Source organism: Lonchura striata, chromosome 6, assembly GCF_046129695.1.
Source record: "Lonchura striata isolate bLonStr1 chromosome 6, bLonStr1.mat, whole genome shotgun sequence".
NCBI lineage: Eukaryota > Metazoa > Chordata > Aves > Passeriformes > Estrildidae > Lonchura > Lonchura striata.
The window spans coordinates 47,094,534-47,109,638 of NC_134608.1; the positions used below are offsets into that span (position 1 = coordinate 47,094,534).

Below are 15,105 nucleotides of genomic sequence, written 5' to 3' on the forward strand. Positions count from 1 at the left end.
TTAAGGCTAGGAAGAAGGTCTGGTTCTACTGCATCAGACTAGAGGTCTAGGGCTGTATTCTGTCTCTAGCTGCAAATTAAACACACAAGTTTAGAGTAGCATCATGATATTTACTTTTTTCCCCTCTATTTTGTCCCTAGTAATCCTTTTCCCTAGTGCCACAGATAATCCCCTGGTTACATTCATTAGAGCACATGGTTATATCAAAGCTCACCAAGCTGGGATTTCTTTCACCAAGGGCACTAGTTTATACTTATCTACACTGAATTCCATTTGATGATTCAGCACTCATGAGGCTCCTCTGCCCTCTCTTACATGTCAGTTTTTGTCTTTGCTACCCAGTGATGTGGTTTTGTCAGAAAATTTTGTCCTCCCCATTACCTCTCTCCCTTTTCATATATTACATAAAGATATTAAACAGACTGAGACCCAGAGGGCCTTAGGATGAATTAATCCCTTCTGGAAGTTGCCCATGTAATTGGTTCTTTTTTATCGTTACTCTTAACCAGTTATTTAATCAGGTAGAGACACCCACTGGAGTTTCAGTGGCAAGAAACACACCTTTCTAGGGCGTGCTACACCTGACCTTTTGGCAGATGAGTTAAATTATATTCCATAAATATTTGTTTCTTTCCAATTACTTTAATGGAAATAAGGGTGACTGTGCTGTACATGCTTACACCATAGGTATTTAAAATGGGCATGAATCACTTTCCTCTGTCTTGTGTCATTCAGGTGTTTTGGCTTTTCAAAGACATGCTTTTTCTTACTAAGCACAGTGAACATGAGAGAATGCTTACTAGTTTGCTTCTGACTATGGCTTTTTTTGGTTCTATTTTATATGACTTCAAGTTTGAATCCCACTTCATTATTGCCAGTGACATTTAGCACTGGCTAAATGCTGTGGTATTACTGCAGACTTCTTTGATAGGTGACCTATTCTGTATTCTACCTGCTTACCTATCAGAAATGTTGCCTTTGAACTTCTATATCTTATTATTTCTGTGTCTTGTGATTATTTTTATGTTGTTTTGTTTGCAGTGGTGCACATAAGCAATTACTAGCTTTATTTGATTTGGGCAGCTTAATCTCCAGAGTAAATAAATGCTCTGGAGTGATTTGATTCTAAAACACATGTTTGTTTATGGGCAGAGCAGTACTGCTTTAATGCCAAAATGTGTGGAGGTGCTGTTATTTACTCTTTAAGTTTACAGAGGGTTATCTGGGTTTAGGTTAAACTGAAAGGAAATTGATTGAAGTGAAAGCAGGTATGCCAGCCTTTAAAACTGCAAATCCTTGTGTATTTCTGAGAACTTATCTAAACAGGACCAGCCCTTACGCTCTAATGTAACTCCACAATGGCCATTATCTCTTTACAAATACACCATTTGTGTGACAGTAATGTGTAAGCTTTGGCACGTAGGACAAAGATTTTAAAAAGCAAAATTAAAAAACGGCAATACTTGGAAGGAATTCTGTGCTATCAGAAGTGTGCATTCAAAAATGGCCAAGATAGGGGGAAAGAAGTTTCCTCACTGTCTATTTCATCCAGTGGAATCTGGCCGAATATCTGAAGGTAGGGACGATAAAGAACCCTTCTGAATATCCATTCCACCTGGCTGTCATTGGGATGGAGCAGAGCTTGAGTTGTCACACCGTAGGCAATGAGCCACACGCTCAAGAAAAACAGAAAGAAGAAAACATCCTTCATCTAAAAAAGAGAGGGGGAGGGGAGAAAAGGAAAGGCAGTGACTGTGATAGCATAGTCAAGGAATAGTAGATTTTCTGTATGAATATGGCTCAAATAATTCTGTTTCTTTACAAGCTTATTTAGGGTAAAGGAGGTGGAAGAGGATACAGTTGCATGCACAGAATTTCTCATCTGACCTTGCTGTTACCATATTGTCCTTGGCCTATAGTAAGCATTCTTCTTTGATAGCTCATTTAAATAAAAGCACATTTTAAACTAAAATCTTGCTTTCCAATAATCAAACATTTAAAAATTAAAGATATTTTATCTTTTAAGTGACTGTCACATTTTATCTTTTACGTGCATGTTTTTTGTGAGCTGCCTCAGTACCACAGACTGCTTTACTGTGAATTACAGTTCTGCTGCAGCAGAGAATCCTGGTAGCAGTCAGTGCCATTGATGAATACTGAGCTACTGATATAGCAGGCAGTAAAGGCTGCAAGGATCAGGTTCCTTCTGTCTTCAGTTTTCAAGCTAAGTGATGCATCTGAAAGATTCTTTTTGAGGCTTCCTGCTTTTAAACGTTGTGTTTCTCTACAGAAGCTGAAGTAATTGAATCCTAAAACACTTACTTAAAAGAAAAATCTAATATGAATACCAAGTGCAGTAATTTTCCCCTGGTGGAAGAGGAACACTTCATCTTCTCCCCATCTGATCTGACAGAGTTCATTAGGGACTGTAGATTCCTTTCAATTAGATTATTGGATTGTACAGTTACCCAAAAGCATAGGCATTTCAGAGCTCCAGGATATTACTTGGAGTTCTGATAAGAAACATCAGCCCTAAGCCAGGTAAGACAGAGTTGATGTCTGACTTCCATTAATCTATTTTGTTTTCTGGATTATCTAAAATTTAGGAATGCTGCAGGGCTGTAATGCTGTCATGGCGATGGGAGAGTTGTAACAAGTCTGGAACTGTTTTTTTTTTTTTTGCAATCTGCAGTCTCTCTGGAAATGAGTATTGTTCTGGAATTTTAGCAATTACCAGACCTATTTCAGCACATCTGTAGCAAGGGTGTAAAGGGGCAAGACAGTAAGACACCATCTGGGATTGCTTCTCTTAAATAAGGGAGATGATTTTGCTTGAACCCCCTTGAACCCTTCAAGCAGGTTTCATTTACTGAAGTAACCTTCGCTGTTTCTTCCTTTGATGTAAGGTTCAACACTGAAATACCGAAGCTGAGGCATTGTGTTGGCTTGGGTGGGGCAAAGATGAAAGGTTCCTGATAAGGTTTTTCCTCAGCTGCTGTTAATGTTCTTGTTTGCACCTTCCCAACCCCAATGTTATCCTGCAGGACTTCAGGTGACAGCAGTGGGCACAGGTAGGATTTGTTAAAGGTCCTGGTTTAGCTTGGCAGGCAGCAAAGGAAGGGTTAGGAGCTGTACATCTGACTTGTTTTCTCACAACAGAAATCTGCTAATGCCATAAGCTAGATAATGAACAAGAACAAATATTTATTTGCCATTTACCCTTTTGCTAGTCCAACCAAATGTCATCTTAGAATTCCAGTTATTGCATTTGTAGACAAATCCAAATAGCTTGGTAGTTATGTTTATTCAATGTATAGGCTTGTTTAGACTCTAGAGCTTTTATGGAGTTCTGTTGTGAGTCACAAATCAAATATTTGTATATTCTGTAATGGCACTGACAATTAGATGAACTCTATTAATCAGTTAGCATGAGCTAATTGACCTGAAGGATTAACATCCCTAAATAAAAAGCTATTTCAACATACCAATGCATACTCAAGCACAGTAACTGTAATCCCAATGTCTCATTTCTTGCAGGAGAGCAGTAATAAATAAAAGTACTTCATCAACATTTTCCAACATTGCTCACAAAGTATTAATATGTTTTCATTGTAACGGGAAGCAAAAATGTACAAGTAAGAATAACTCCTGTAGGAAACTTGTAACCACCCTTTTTCACTGATTATTTTTTTTTCCCCACACTTGTTGAAAAAAAAACAGAATGTGTTTCCCCAGGTCATTTATTGAAAGCCCTGCCCTTCTGTACCTGGCCTGTCATCTGCCTGAGGTCTTTGCCCTGGATGCACACAGCTGAGGAAGTAGGAGGAATAGCAGTAAGGCAAAGACCGCTCTTTGTTAGCCAGATCTTAGGATAAATTATTAGGTAAAATACAAGAATTAGTAAATTGGGACCAGCTTACTGCACTACAGAGGCCTTTGGAAGGATCTACTTCAAACATTCCATCTTATAATAAAGTACAGGAATATGCAAAATGACAGGCCTTAAAAATGTAAAAATAAAGACAGATTACAAAGTTATTTCTTTTATAAAGACAAGATTTCCTATTCTACATTCTTTAGAAGGCACAAGTATTTATCTGAGGCAGACTGCACACTTACCATCCTTTCCACAATTATGATCTTTGGTCCAAGTTGTTTGTGAATTGCAAAAATATGGATCAGTCTAAGTGTAAATACCATAAAGTCAATGGCGAGTATTGTACGGCCAGCTTGAAAAGTTGAGTTCAGCATCCTGCAGAAGACATGGAATGAAATATCAGCTCTCAGCAAGTACTGCTACTGTCTGTACAGTGATGAGAAATGACTAAAAGATGAAGGAACACTCTTCTCTCTCTTGACTTCAATGAGCTTTATTAACAAATGATAAAATATGAGGTACTTTGAGTAAAAGGGATTTCAGAAAACAAACAAAGCAGAGCTTTTCAGTAGATGTGTTTGAATGTATCAATTCCAGAGGCCCCTACTGCAGAAACACATCTCAAAGCCTGTAAAAATGAGTGTTAGATCCTGTCCTCTCGTGCACAGAAGACTCAGCTGTCAGCTGATGGACAGAGCCCTTGCTACTGATGCAAATATATACCTGCAGACTACCCCTATTATGAAGAGAAAGATGGTCACCATATCACATTTATTCCAGTTATCTTCCACATACAGTTTAAATTTTTTCATTAAATTTGTGTCTTCATCTGTATAGAAGCTCTGAAAAAGAGAAATAACCATTGATATTGATAGCTTTCCACTTTCACAATTTCCTTCTGAGTTTTAACATGATACCTGTTGTGTTTTTCTCATTCATTGCAAAGAACAAAACCAAATTCTGAGTGTAATAAGAAAAAAAAAAAAAGCAGTTAAACAATGCAGCTTCAGTCAGAGTTCAGTTTCTAGGCATTGCTACCTAAACAGCATGAACAGATTCAGCATTTCTGTGCTGGAATTTTCAATGTAGGCACACTTGATTATCTAGGCAAGGAGTTGGCTTTCTTAATTGGGTTTTAGTCTGGCAGTCTTCATGTTTTACAGGTTTATAATGAAATGTTCTTTGATCCAGTTATTTTCCATGTCCTCCTCTGTTAATGGCCTTGCTGCACAGTTTCAAATAAATTGTGACAAAGTTTCCTGTTTCTTTTGCTTTAATAATGAACACCTACTGGCTCTTCCAGAGTAGATGATTGTAACTGCTTTTTTTTGTGTGTATGTCTAAAGGGAAGAAAGAGCTTTGTGCAACTCAGTTACAACACACTTGCACCACTGCTATTGTGTCAGTTTTTAAACTGAGGACTTTCCAAAACCAGTAATAGGAGACTAACGGAGAAAGGCTTTTGGGGTTGGTGGTTTTGTTTGGTTGTTTTTTTGTTGGTTTTTTTTTGTGGGTTTTTTTTTTTTTTTTTGTTTTGTTTTGTTTTGTTTTGTTTTTTTTTAAGAAAAGCAAGACCAAAAGAGATCTGGTAATACTTTGAGCTGGAAAGTATTTTAGGAAAAGCCACAGATAATCTGAATTAATTTACTTGTGATTTTTTAAACAGTCTCCAGCAAGGAAGAATCTCCTAAAAATATGCAGAGCTGTCTGCTGTGTTTCCAGGTGTAGAATATAACTTCCAACTTACATTTTTTGTGGTGGGAGGACCTAGTTCTGTGGAGTGAAATTGGAGAAGGCCTTTACAAAACAAAGAATATCTGACTTCTGGCAGCCCACTGGACTTGGCTAAAGCTGCAGTAGGATGGAAAAACAGAGGTAGAGATATAGGTTTATATGGTAGAGGAAAAGCTTGCTCTGGGAGAGAGAGGTGAGATGTTTAGGATAAGGTAAGTTCTATATTGTTCTGTTCACCTGACACTTGAAATCTCAAAGCCTGCTCAGTTATACAGACTGTAAATCTATTGAGAATACTGCTGCAGGTTGTGCTGTGCTGACACTGAGGTGATGCAGGTTACTCACCTGTCGGATCTCTTCCAAGACAAGTGTGAACACCCAGAAGTAGAGTACAATTTCTTTAACAGATGGACCCTGAGGTGGAGGTGGTTTAAAGTCCAGTAATAGGACATAAGTAAATAGAAAGAGAAAAGCAAAGTACATTATAACATTCCCCATAAACACAGTTACAGGGGCACTCCAGAACTTTCTCCACCGGGTAAACACGAATGCCAGCCATGCTGTGTTTGCAGAAGGGTTCTGTTTTTCCAGTGTGTCAGTTCTTCTGCAAACAAAAAAGAATACATGCTTGGTGACGATATCTTAAAATTAGTTCATGGGAATACGCTCAATATTATTCTATATAAAGCTTCTTGTAAGATAGTAACAAGCAAATGCTGGGGCTGGCCAAGGAGGAAGGCTGTAGATGTCACAGCAATCATATTACCATAGCAGAAATATTTCAAGTCAAAAAGCAGGTTTTGAAAAACAAAGTCACATCAGTATTATGTGCATTTTTATTATTTCAGTTTATTTGTATTAATTTTATTTGTTAACTTCATTGTGTTCTGCATGGACTGCAAATGCACAAGGAGAGGAGGAAGGGTAATTGGCCTTTATAAACCTAAATAATAGGAAAGAAAAGAAAAGAAAATGGCCAATGAATTTTTGTGAGTCAGCTCTTAATTATTTTGGCTTTAAAATTTCTTGCAGTGTGTGTCTGTGGAAGCTCTTGTTGTTGCTGTGACTTTGAACTTCTGACCCAGTCTCTAAGTGCTGGATCATATTAAGCCTGTTTTCCTTGACTATCCTTGCTGGAATCTGAATTCTTCCTACTGAAGAATATCTTGCTCCTTTGCATAACTGGCATCTTGCTCTTCGTGATTAAATTAGAGTAAGTTGAAAAAAAAAAAGCAATATAGAAGCCTTTTAGCAAAAAGAGTTGACCTCATAAAATATGTATTAAGGTAGACTTTGAGTGGTGTGGAATGATGTATTTTGTAACTGAAGGGAAATTTGACCTGTACATTTACAGCTGTTTTGCAGTGTTTTGGAACATGAAGTGGTATCTACTGGTAATGGAAAATATCCTGTGCAGAAAATGCAAGTTTGATAGCAATTTGATCTTTGTATGAGGATTTGTTTCCCCATAAAATGCTCTCCTGTGTAAGCTAGGGATGTTATTGGACCTTTAATTTTGTGATTCTTACTCTGAGAAGTTTGATCTCCAACAAAGGATGTGCACACCAGGGTAGGTTTTCAATTTCACCTCACAGAAAATAAACAATGACTCTTCACTGGTTTTTAATTTCCTCTGATGATCTTGCTAATTATTAGATACATTTGTTACAAGGAAAAAGTTCTCTTTGAGGCCAATCTTTTCTATATGCCTGATCCTGCACTACTTCTCAATTTCTGACATCATGAGATACATTCCCATGGTAACAGGCTAATATCATAAACAGATAATTGCAGCTTTACTGTAAGATGCTGAAATAGATCTGGGATGGAGAGAGCCTCTTTGTTAAAATAAATTGCTAGGATAATAGCAATTGGAACATGGAATGTAATGACCAAGCCATGCTGCACTCAGGATATGGAAGTGCTTTATGATATTGCTTACAAATAGCTCCCAAGAGACAGATGCTTTTACACCTATTTTATAGGTTAGGGAGGGAAAGAGAAGAACTAATGATTTTCTCCAATATACCAGCAGTTAAATGCCAGAGGTAAAAATAGAACCTAATAACTCTGACTTGGTCCAGGACTTCATACTGCAGCTGATGCTTCCTCTCTAACACTGTTCACCTATTTCTGGAGTTCTCTTTAAATAATGGAAAAGCTAAGTGGTGATTTAGCACTATTTAGCCTTTAAGAGGATTTTGTGCCAATCAAAAGTCTACTTATACTGACTTAAGTCCTTGTGGCCTCCCAGGATTTGGTGATAAGTGTGAGGTAGAGGTATAGGAGGGGATTCTGTTCTGAATCAAAGATCTGACTGACCGCAAGCAACTGACAAAACCTTTATGCTCGGTTACCCATTTGTGTGATGCTCCCTCTAACTTATAAGGTTCCCCAGGGCTCATCTGTTAAAATTTAAATTAAGAGCATGAGAAGCTGACTCAGTGTAAATTTCCTTGGTACTAATGGGTGCAAGGACACCTTTGTAAGAAAGTACAGTGATGTGAGGTTTTGCTGAGAACCTTCTTTCTGCAGTAATCTGATAAGCTCCTAAAATCCATTGTCTATCAGTCATCATGAGCTGATGGGAATGTCATGAAATGCTATGTGATTCCCAAGTAAATTCCTTGTTCTGGATGAATTACCTGCTCTGAAAAAGTAAGCTGATGTCTCCTTGAAGCAGTGCTATATCCCTTTTTATTTTCTATATTCCTTTTAGAGAGCAACAACAGCAGTAATCAAGGGGCACAACACTTCCTGAGGAGTAATGACTTCCCTGGCCCTTCAGTTACTTTTTAGATCCTTAGAAAACTCACATTAGCTGATGGTTTTAAACTTACCTATCTTCCTTGGAGAAAAACAGAGTCCTCTCTGAATCCAAACTGTCCAGCTCTCTAAATGGCTCTGGCTCATTCTTTGATTGTTTTTCCTCACTGTAAGGAAATAAACTCATTAGTTAAAAGACAATGCTTAGCTATTTTTCACTATTGCATTGGCATTGATACAGAATTGCTACTTATCTTGGATCTGCTCTGCTGAGGAGCTATTAAATAGGGCATAAACTTTATCTTTACAAATTCTGTTTGTTTTTAAGAAGGAGGCTGAAGTCACCCACAAGATTCAGAGAAGTGATAATTGGCGCGCTTCACAAAATTGGAGCAGGATGCCCAGTTTCCTCAAACTAGTTAGGATTTGAGCAGAAGTAAACCCCTCAGTCAGTCCTAGAAGAGAATTGCTCAATGCTCCGTTCCTAGTTAGTAGCAATTAAGAAGGGAAATTCCAGATACAATAGAGGACACGTGACACTTCTTGCATTTCCTGGGAAAGGAGGCAAAAAATGGAAATTGGAAAATGATTGCTTTGATGATGTATAATAATTCAAACCTTCCATGAAAACTTTGCTAAAGTATCACATTAAATGAATTTGTGAATCTGGCAGCCAGAAGGTCATCTTTAGTGATACTGGCAGAAGGCAAATCTTAAGTCAGCATTGCCAAACAAGTTTTCCTCTTGCTTTTTATGTAGTTTAAGAGTTAAGAAACATATATTTCATAATAACATGTCATTTCATATTGCTAATTCTTATGATTTGCATATGATTCTCTGAATGTTTGAGGTTTTCCTAAAGTTTCAGAATCACAATTTTTGCAACCACTTGAGCAGCTTGGCTGCTGTTTTTTTCTCTTCTGTTTTTTAAATTTAATTTGGTTGGTTGGTTTTTGTGGTGTGATACTTTTGTTTTGTTTTGTTGGTGTTTATAGTGCATGGACTCTTTCTCAAGAAAACCTAAGGCACTGAATTTGAAAATCTTGCTTGATTTTGATTGACAGATAATTTAATTTCAGTCCCGTGTTTTTAAACTTGACTTATGGTTATCAAGGCTTGTGGCTGATAACACTGTTTGTGATGGCTGTTTTCCTTGGATAGGATACTGAGGTTTGAGCCACGCATCTCCAAATCTAGAAACAATTCTACATTGCTTTTTAGAATCTGGAGCTGACAGAATTCCAACAGGCTTTCCTGTGGACTGTGCAAAATAGAATGATCTCTGTGAAACCATGGCATTGATCTTTTAAAGTATGGCAACAAGACACACAAATCACTCAGCCCCATAGAAAACTGATTTGGTTAGGTGATATTAGGTGATGTTATTGTTTTAATGATTCAGGAAGAAGTTTTAAGTCTGGATATTTTTTATGGCTTTTTTTTCATCACTTACTTATTTATCTCTTGTACCAAAATACTTATGTTTATACCTGTATGATATTAAATTGGTGTAGATTAGGAAAGGACACCAGAATGCACAGATTAACTTGAGGATCTGTGTGCTTTTAGCCATGTCTCCCCACCATATTTTTGTCAGGAAGGCCTGAAAGTCCAGAAGAGAAAAGATGGCTTTAATATCACAAAAAGATACTTGCAGATGAAATGCAGCTATGTTCAGACACTCCTAATACAATGAATGCTCTGAAAACCTCACAGCTTCAGGGCAGACAGGTTCTCTGTGTGTCCTTCTGCAGATGTTGAGTATGCAAGGAGTTATTTGGAGACCAGTGGAAAGAACAGCAAGCCAAATTGAATTAAGCAACATCTGTAGTACTAAGGAAGCCCAAGTCAGGCACTGGGAGATAAAAGCAGCATTACTCTTAATTTAGCTTTGTGTATGCAGAGAGAAGTCAGGTTGTGAGAGCAAAGCTGAATAGTAATTTAATTTAACTTTTATCTGTGAACTCTCTCTTGAATCTGAGCAAGGAGTTACCTCACATCTTGGAGCAGCTTCATTATGCCCCAGGCAGATTTACAGTGCTTTTCTGTGAGCAAGAAAGGAATAAAAAGCAAAAAAGCACACGATGGATTAAGGGCTAAACCTTCTCAGCACACTGCTCTGTGTGCCAGCTGGATGAGAAGGTGGGGAAAGGGGGAATTGTGCTGCTTTGGCAAGGACATGGTACAATGTTCTCTTAGTTGGTTGCTAGGGGGAAAGAAGAGTTCTTTCTCTGAAGAATGGTTCTCGGGGGAATACATTCATTGGGGTTGTTTGGTTCCTGTGCTACCCTCTCCTGTGTCCAGCATAAGGCCCTGGGTGCACGTAAAACTTACCTGGACACCATCATGTGCAAAGAAAGACTTTGCATCTGCTTCTGTGGCCAGCTGAAGGCACGTGGTTTTGCTCCAGTACTGATTTTTCCTCACCAACAGAGCAAATGCTCTCTCCTCACTGTCGTGGTAGCATTCACTAAACAGTTCTGCCATATGAACGAAACACAGACAAAAATATCTATCTCTTGGGTGATCCTCTTACACTTTGAAGGATGAGTTGTCATGCTGTACTCTCTTTCGTGAACAGACTAAAGGAGACAAACAGCCCAGCTTTTTCTTGTAGACAACAAATCCTTCATTTTGAGACAGACCTACTTGTCATAAAATAATATTAGGCTTGGTGGAGTGTTATGACAAAATTGTTTCCAGAGAAACTGGTCCTGGAGCTTAGAAACCAGGATAAATTTAATGAGTCAAAAAAAAACCCAAAACAAAACCAAAATCAAACCAAACCAAACCAAAAAAAATAAAAAAACCCTAACACTCCAACAACAAAAAAAACCCTAAAAATCCCCCCCAAAAAACCCCAAGATCTTCTCATTAGACAAGACCTGACTTCTCATGTCTGTTTCAGTCTACTGATTCACTTGATTATCTCAGTACCTTTCCCAAGCCAGCCTACACTGTGAGGCTGGGCAAAAAGGTCACGTGCACTTAAAATTATATACATATCTCTTTTCTTGTTGATGTGGTATTTATCATTTTTAAAGAAAGTTTGCTTTGCATAATCCAGGCTAGAAATTAAAACTGAGGATCTGACCTGTTACTTATCAAAGCCAAGAAGCAAAAATTCTTTGTATTGGATTAGGCCTCATAATTACTCAAGCCCTGTGATTATCTGCAAGCCTCATTTTAATGTAATTTTTAATTTTTGTAAATAATAATGGCTCTGTGAGAAGAAGGGAAAATGTGATCCCTGTGTAAATAATGCAGCAACGCCTGCATGAACCTTCAGCTGCTTGATGAACTACCTCAAAGGAAGAGGAGCCTCTGTCTCTGTTTCCATATGGGGCATATTTTAAAGCCCTCTCTTCACAGCAGTGAAGGTATGGATTGGACTGAAGTCAGATCAGCAGAGAAGCTTGTGTGCAGACATCTGTTTCTACAGCAAGCAAAGGGGAGAGGGCTCAGCATTCCAGCATTGCGGATGCCTGGATCTGACTGCTGTAGGGAGGGGCATCTTGTCTGCTGCAAAACCAGCCTGAGCCTCACTGCAGTTTGCAGTGCACTTGGCCCTCTTCTGGGTGAGGTAATCTCAAATTATTTTTAGCTGCAATGACAAAACTTAAAACTTGTTGCTCTAGTGGCCCTTACAGAGCAAGCTTGATATTGCAGGAAGAGCAGGCTGCGGTGAGCCTTGGAAGTGTTTTGTTTATTCTATCTTTCACATCACTGTAACACACCTTGTACTAAGATCAGACAATTGAAATACCAACAAGCAGCAGGAAAGTATCTCTACACCCCAAGAGGCCTGTCTTGGAACAGAGATTTTTCCAAAATGAGTGGGGTTTAAATCTTCCCTCTGTATCTGAATGTTTGGCACTGCCTGTGCTGCAAGACTTAAATTATTCATGACAGTTGACCTTTTACAACTGAAACTGTATTTTTTTTTCACTTGCTTGCCTTCCAATGGCAGTTCCTTCACAAATTTTCAATGCCATTCAAAAAGTGCCATTACTTACCAACAGCGAGCTGCTCATACTTGGCCTCTTTCATTATACAGGCTGCTTTGGTCTCTGTCTCCAGGCGGGACATCTCTTTCAGGATCTTGCAGGCTGCCAGAGCCGAAGCTACACCCTCCTGACCCTGTAGAATTGAAAGGGGTGATGCTGTCATCCTCCCCTGGATTCTGAACGGGGAAGACTCTGCTATGCAGCACATCGAACAGCGAAAAGTTCATGCTTTTCACAAAAAATCTTCCCTCCAATACAGGGAGGGAATACAAGTCGAAGATTATTATCAAAATGACAGTTTTGATGATATTTGAGAATTAAACCCCTGTATTGTGGGTGCCCCATCCCTGGCAGTGTTCGAGGCCAGGATGGATGGGGCAAACCCGTCTAGTGGGAGGTGCTGGGCGTCGGATCTTTAAGGTCACTTCCAATTCAAACTATTCCAGGATTGTTTAGTTCTTGTGAGACTTCTAGGCTCTTTGAGGGACCTGAGTTGGACTAAAAGGCGAATAATATGTTTTGGAAATAGCGCAGCACATTCTCCCCATGGCGGGATGCCTCCAGCAGGGCTGTGCTGGGACAGGGGTGCAGGGGGAAGGAGGGAGCAGAGCTGGCTTCGCCCTCCTTCCCCCTGCACCCCTGTCCCAGCACAGCCGGGTACAGCCCGGAGCAGGCCGTGGGGTGTGATGGAGCAGGGCTGTCGGAGGAAGGAGGGAGCAGAGCTGGCAGAGGCGTGGCCGTGGCCCGGAGCAGGCCGGGCGGTGAGGGGGCTGCGTGCCGCGGGGCCGATGTGTCCGCACGCACACAGCCCGCGCCGCCCCGGACAGATGGAGCTCGGAGCTTTCCTCTCTTTGTGGGGGCAGGGAGGCTCCCAGATGCGGGGGACAGGGCTGGCTTGTGAAGCGGGAGCCGGTGATGCCAGGGCGATGCTGCTCCCTCGGCACGTAAGCTGAAGATGGTTCAGTGCTCCGTCTTCTCGGCCGTCACGCTCGGGCCGAACAATGCCGGCTGTGGGAGCACAAGCCCGGCTCCAGGGAGCTGCGATTCACCGGGAGCAGCGGGGCTGCGGCCCGAGCTGATTTACACCTGCTGGAGATTAAAGGCCCCATAAATGCCACCTCCCGTGTTCTGGGAACGAACCGATCTGTCATCTGAGCTGCAAGGCTGAGCAAAAAAAAAAAAACCATCTCGTAAACTTGAAATATACCATCACTTCACCTGAAGCAGCTGCAGCTCAGAGCTTACCATAGCCCAGAAGTAGTTTGCCATCTTGTGCCGGTTTTGAAGTACTGCCCATACAAACAAATCTCTCCAAGGATTTTCGCTTTTCTGGTTCATGTCCAAGGGCCCAGGTAATCGCTTTGTGTTCGTTTTGTCCTGAAATATGGGTTGAAAAATTTAACACCTGGTTGGCAGTCTCGCTCCATGCAATTGACACGATCTAAGATGCTCTCAGCCTCGCTGGCTACTTCACATTTCTTTGACTTTTCAGTAGGACCAAAAGGTAATTAGCTCATTCTGTACTGAGTTAAAGGATCCTTGTGTCCCTGACATAACCCTATACGTGTGAGAACATTCTGGATGAAATGGTGACTCCGTTGAAGCCAATGCTAAAGTTCTCACTGACTTTATTGAAGCTGTGGTTTCACCACTGGTGTGTAATATCAGACAAGACAAACCTGTGATTAACTAATATGAGCTTGCCCTCAATTATATCAGATTCTGCTCTGCTGCCACAGAGGACAAGGCTTCAGAGAAAAGAGAACAAAAGGCATTTTATTTCATCAGAAATAAATCTCACCAAGGCCCTGTACGGGACAAGAATAGAGTACGTCAATACCCCTTTTTAGTCCTTCCTTTGAGAAACCTTTCCCTCATGCAGAGAGCAGTTTAAGTAGAACACTGCTTATTCCTTTAGCACTTGATAAAAAAATAGCCTAGAGGAAGTGCAGCCACTTAGGTCAAGTTCTGTGTTTTAAGTCTATTTAAAAACTACTTTTTTATCTATTGTGTTGGTTAAAAGCAGCCAGGGTGTATTTATTTTAATTAAACAGGTTTATGTGAGAATATATTTTTTAATAATTTAAATGATGGGATTCTGTTCAAATTTATTTTAATGGCACTTTTGGGGGATTTGGGGTGGGGGTGTTTCTTTAGTTTGTAGTGAGCTATTGGATCAAATAAATTGCCTTGAAAGCCTTGCAGGAGACAAAGATATCAAAGGTCTCATCTGTTTTTTTAACCACTAGTTCTTAACTTGAAAAAAGACACACCGTTTGGCAGCAGTGACGCTGGTTTCCCAGTACTCTGATGCTCTTTCTGTTGCCAGTGATAATGGGATTCGGCCATGGGAAGAAGCTTTAAAAGGGAAAAAGCTAGTAGGCAGCAGGAGCTGATCTCTGAATTGTGCCTTATCTACTGCACTGGGCTTTAGCTCACTTGCTGCCAAATGCCAGAAAGGGCTTTGGGGGCAAATTTTTACTTCTGGCAAGTTTATAAGTCTAGAGTATACTTAGTGACTTCAGAGGTATTGTCTCAAGTTTTTCATCCTTGTGAATGAAGAAAGGCTGAGTAGATTCAAACTTAACTTTTCATACTAGTATTTAATTTAGCTAATCTTTATCAAAGCAAAAGTGATTTAACATCTCAAATAAGATTTTTTTTAAAATTAGTTTCTAGTCTTATCAGATTTTTAGGCATAATTCTTGACAAATACCAAAA

At 39.8% G+C, this 15,105-nt stretch overlaps 1 protein-coding gene across 1 annotated transcript in view; it reads right to left on the reverse strand.

Moving 5' to 3' along the window:
- Positions 1-15,105, reverse strand: part of TRPM5 (transient receptor potential cation channel subfamily M member 5) — a 35,598-nt gene that overhangs the window by 6,091 nt on the left and 14,402 nt on the right. Inside the window, exons 10-18 of the mRNA XM_077783776.1 lie at positions 13,630-13,761; positions 12,394-12,517; positions 10,712-10,857; positions 9,868-9,980; positions 8,452-8,544; positions 5,957-6,215; positions 4,601-4,719; positions 4,120-4,252; positions 1,537-1,711 (exon numbers count right to left, since the gene is read on the reverse strand). Of these exons, the coding sequence (XP_077639902.1) occupies positions 1,537-1,711; positions 4,120-4,252; positions 4,601-4,719; positions 5,957-6,215; positions 8,452-8,544; positions 9,868-9,980; positions 10,712-10,857; positions 12,394-12,517; positions 13,630-13,761 (1,294 nt within the window). The remainder of the gene's footprint in view (positions 1-1,536; positions 1,712-4,119; positions 4,253-4,600; positions 4,720-5,956; positions 6,216-8,451; positions 8,545-9,867; positions 9,981-10,711; positions 10,858-12,393; positions 12,518-13,629; positions 13,762-15,105) is intronic.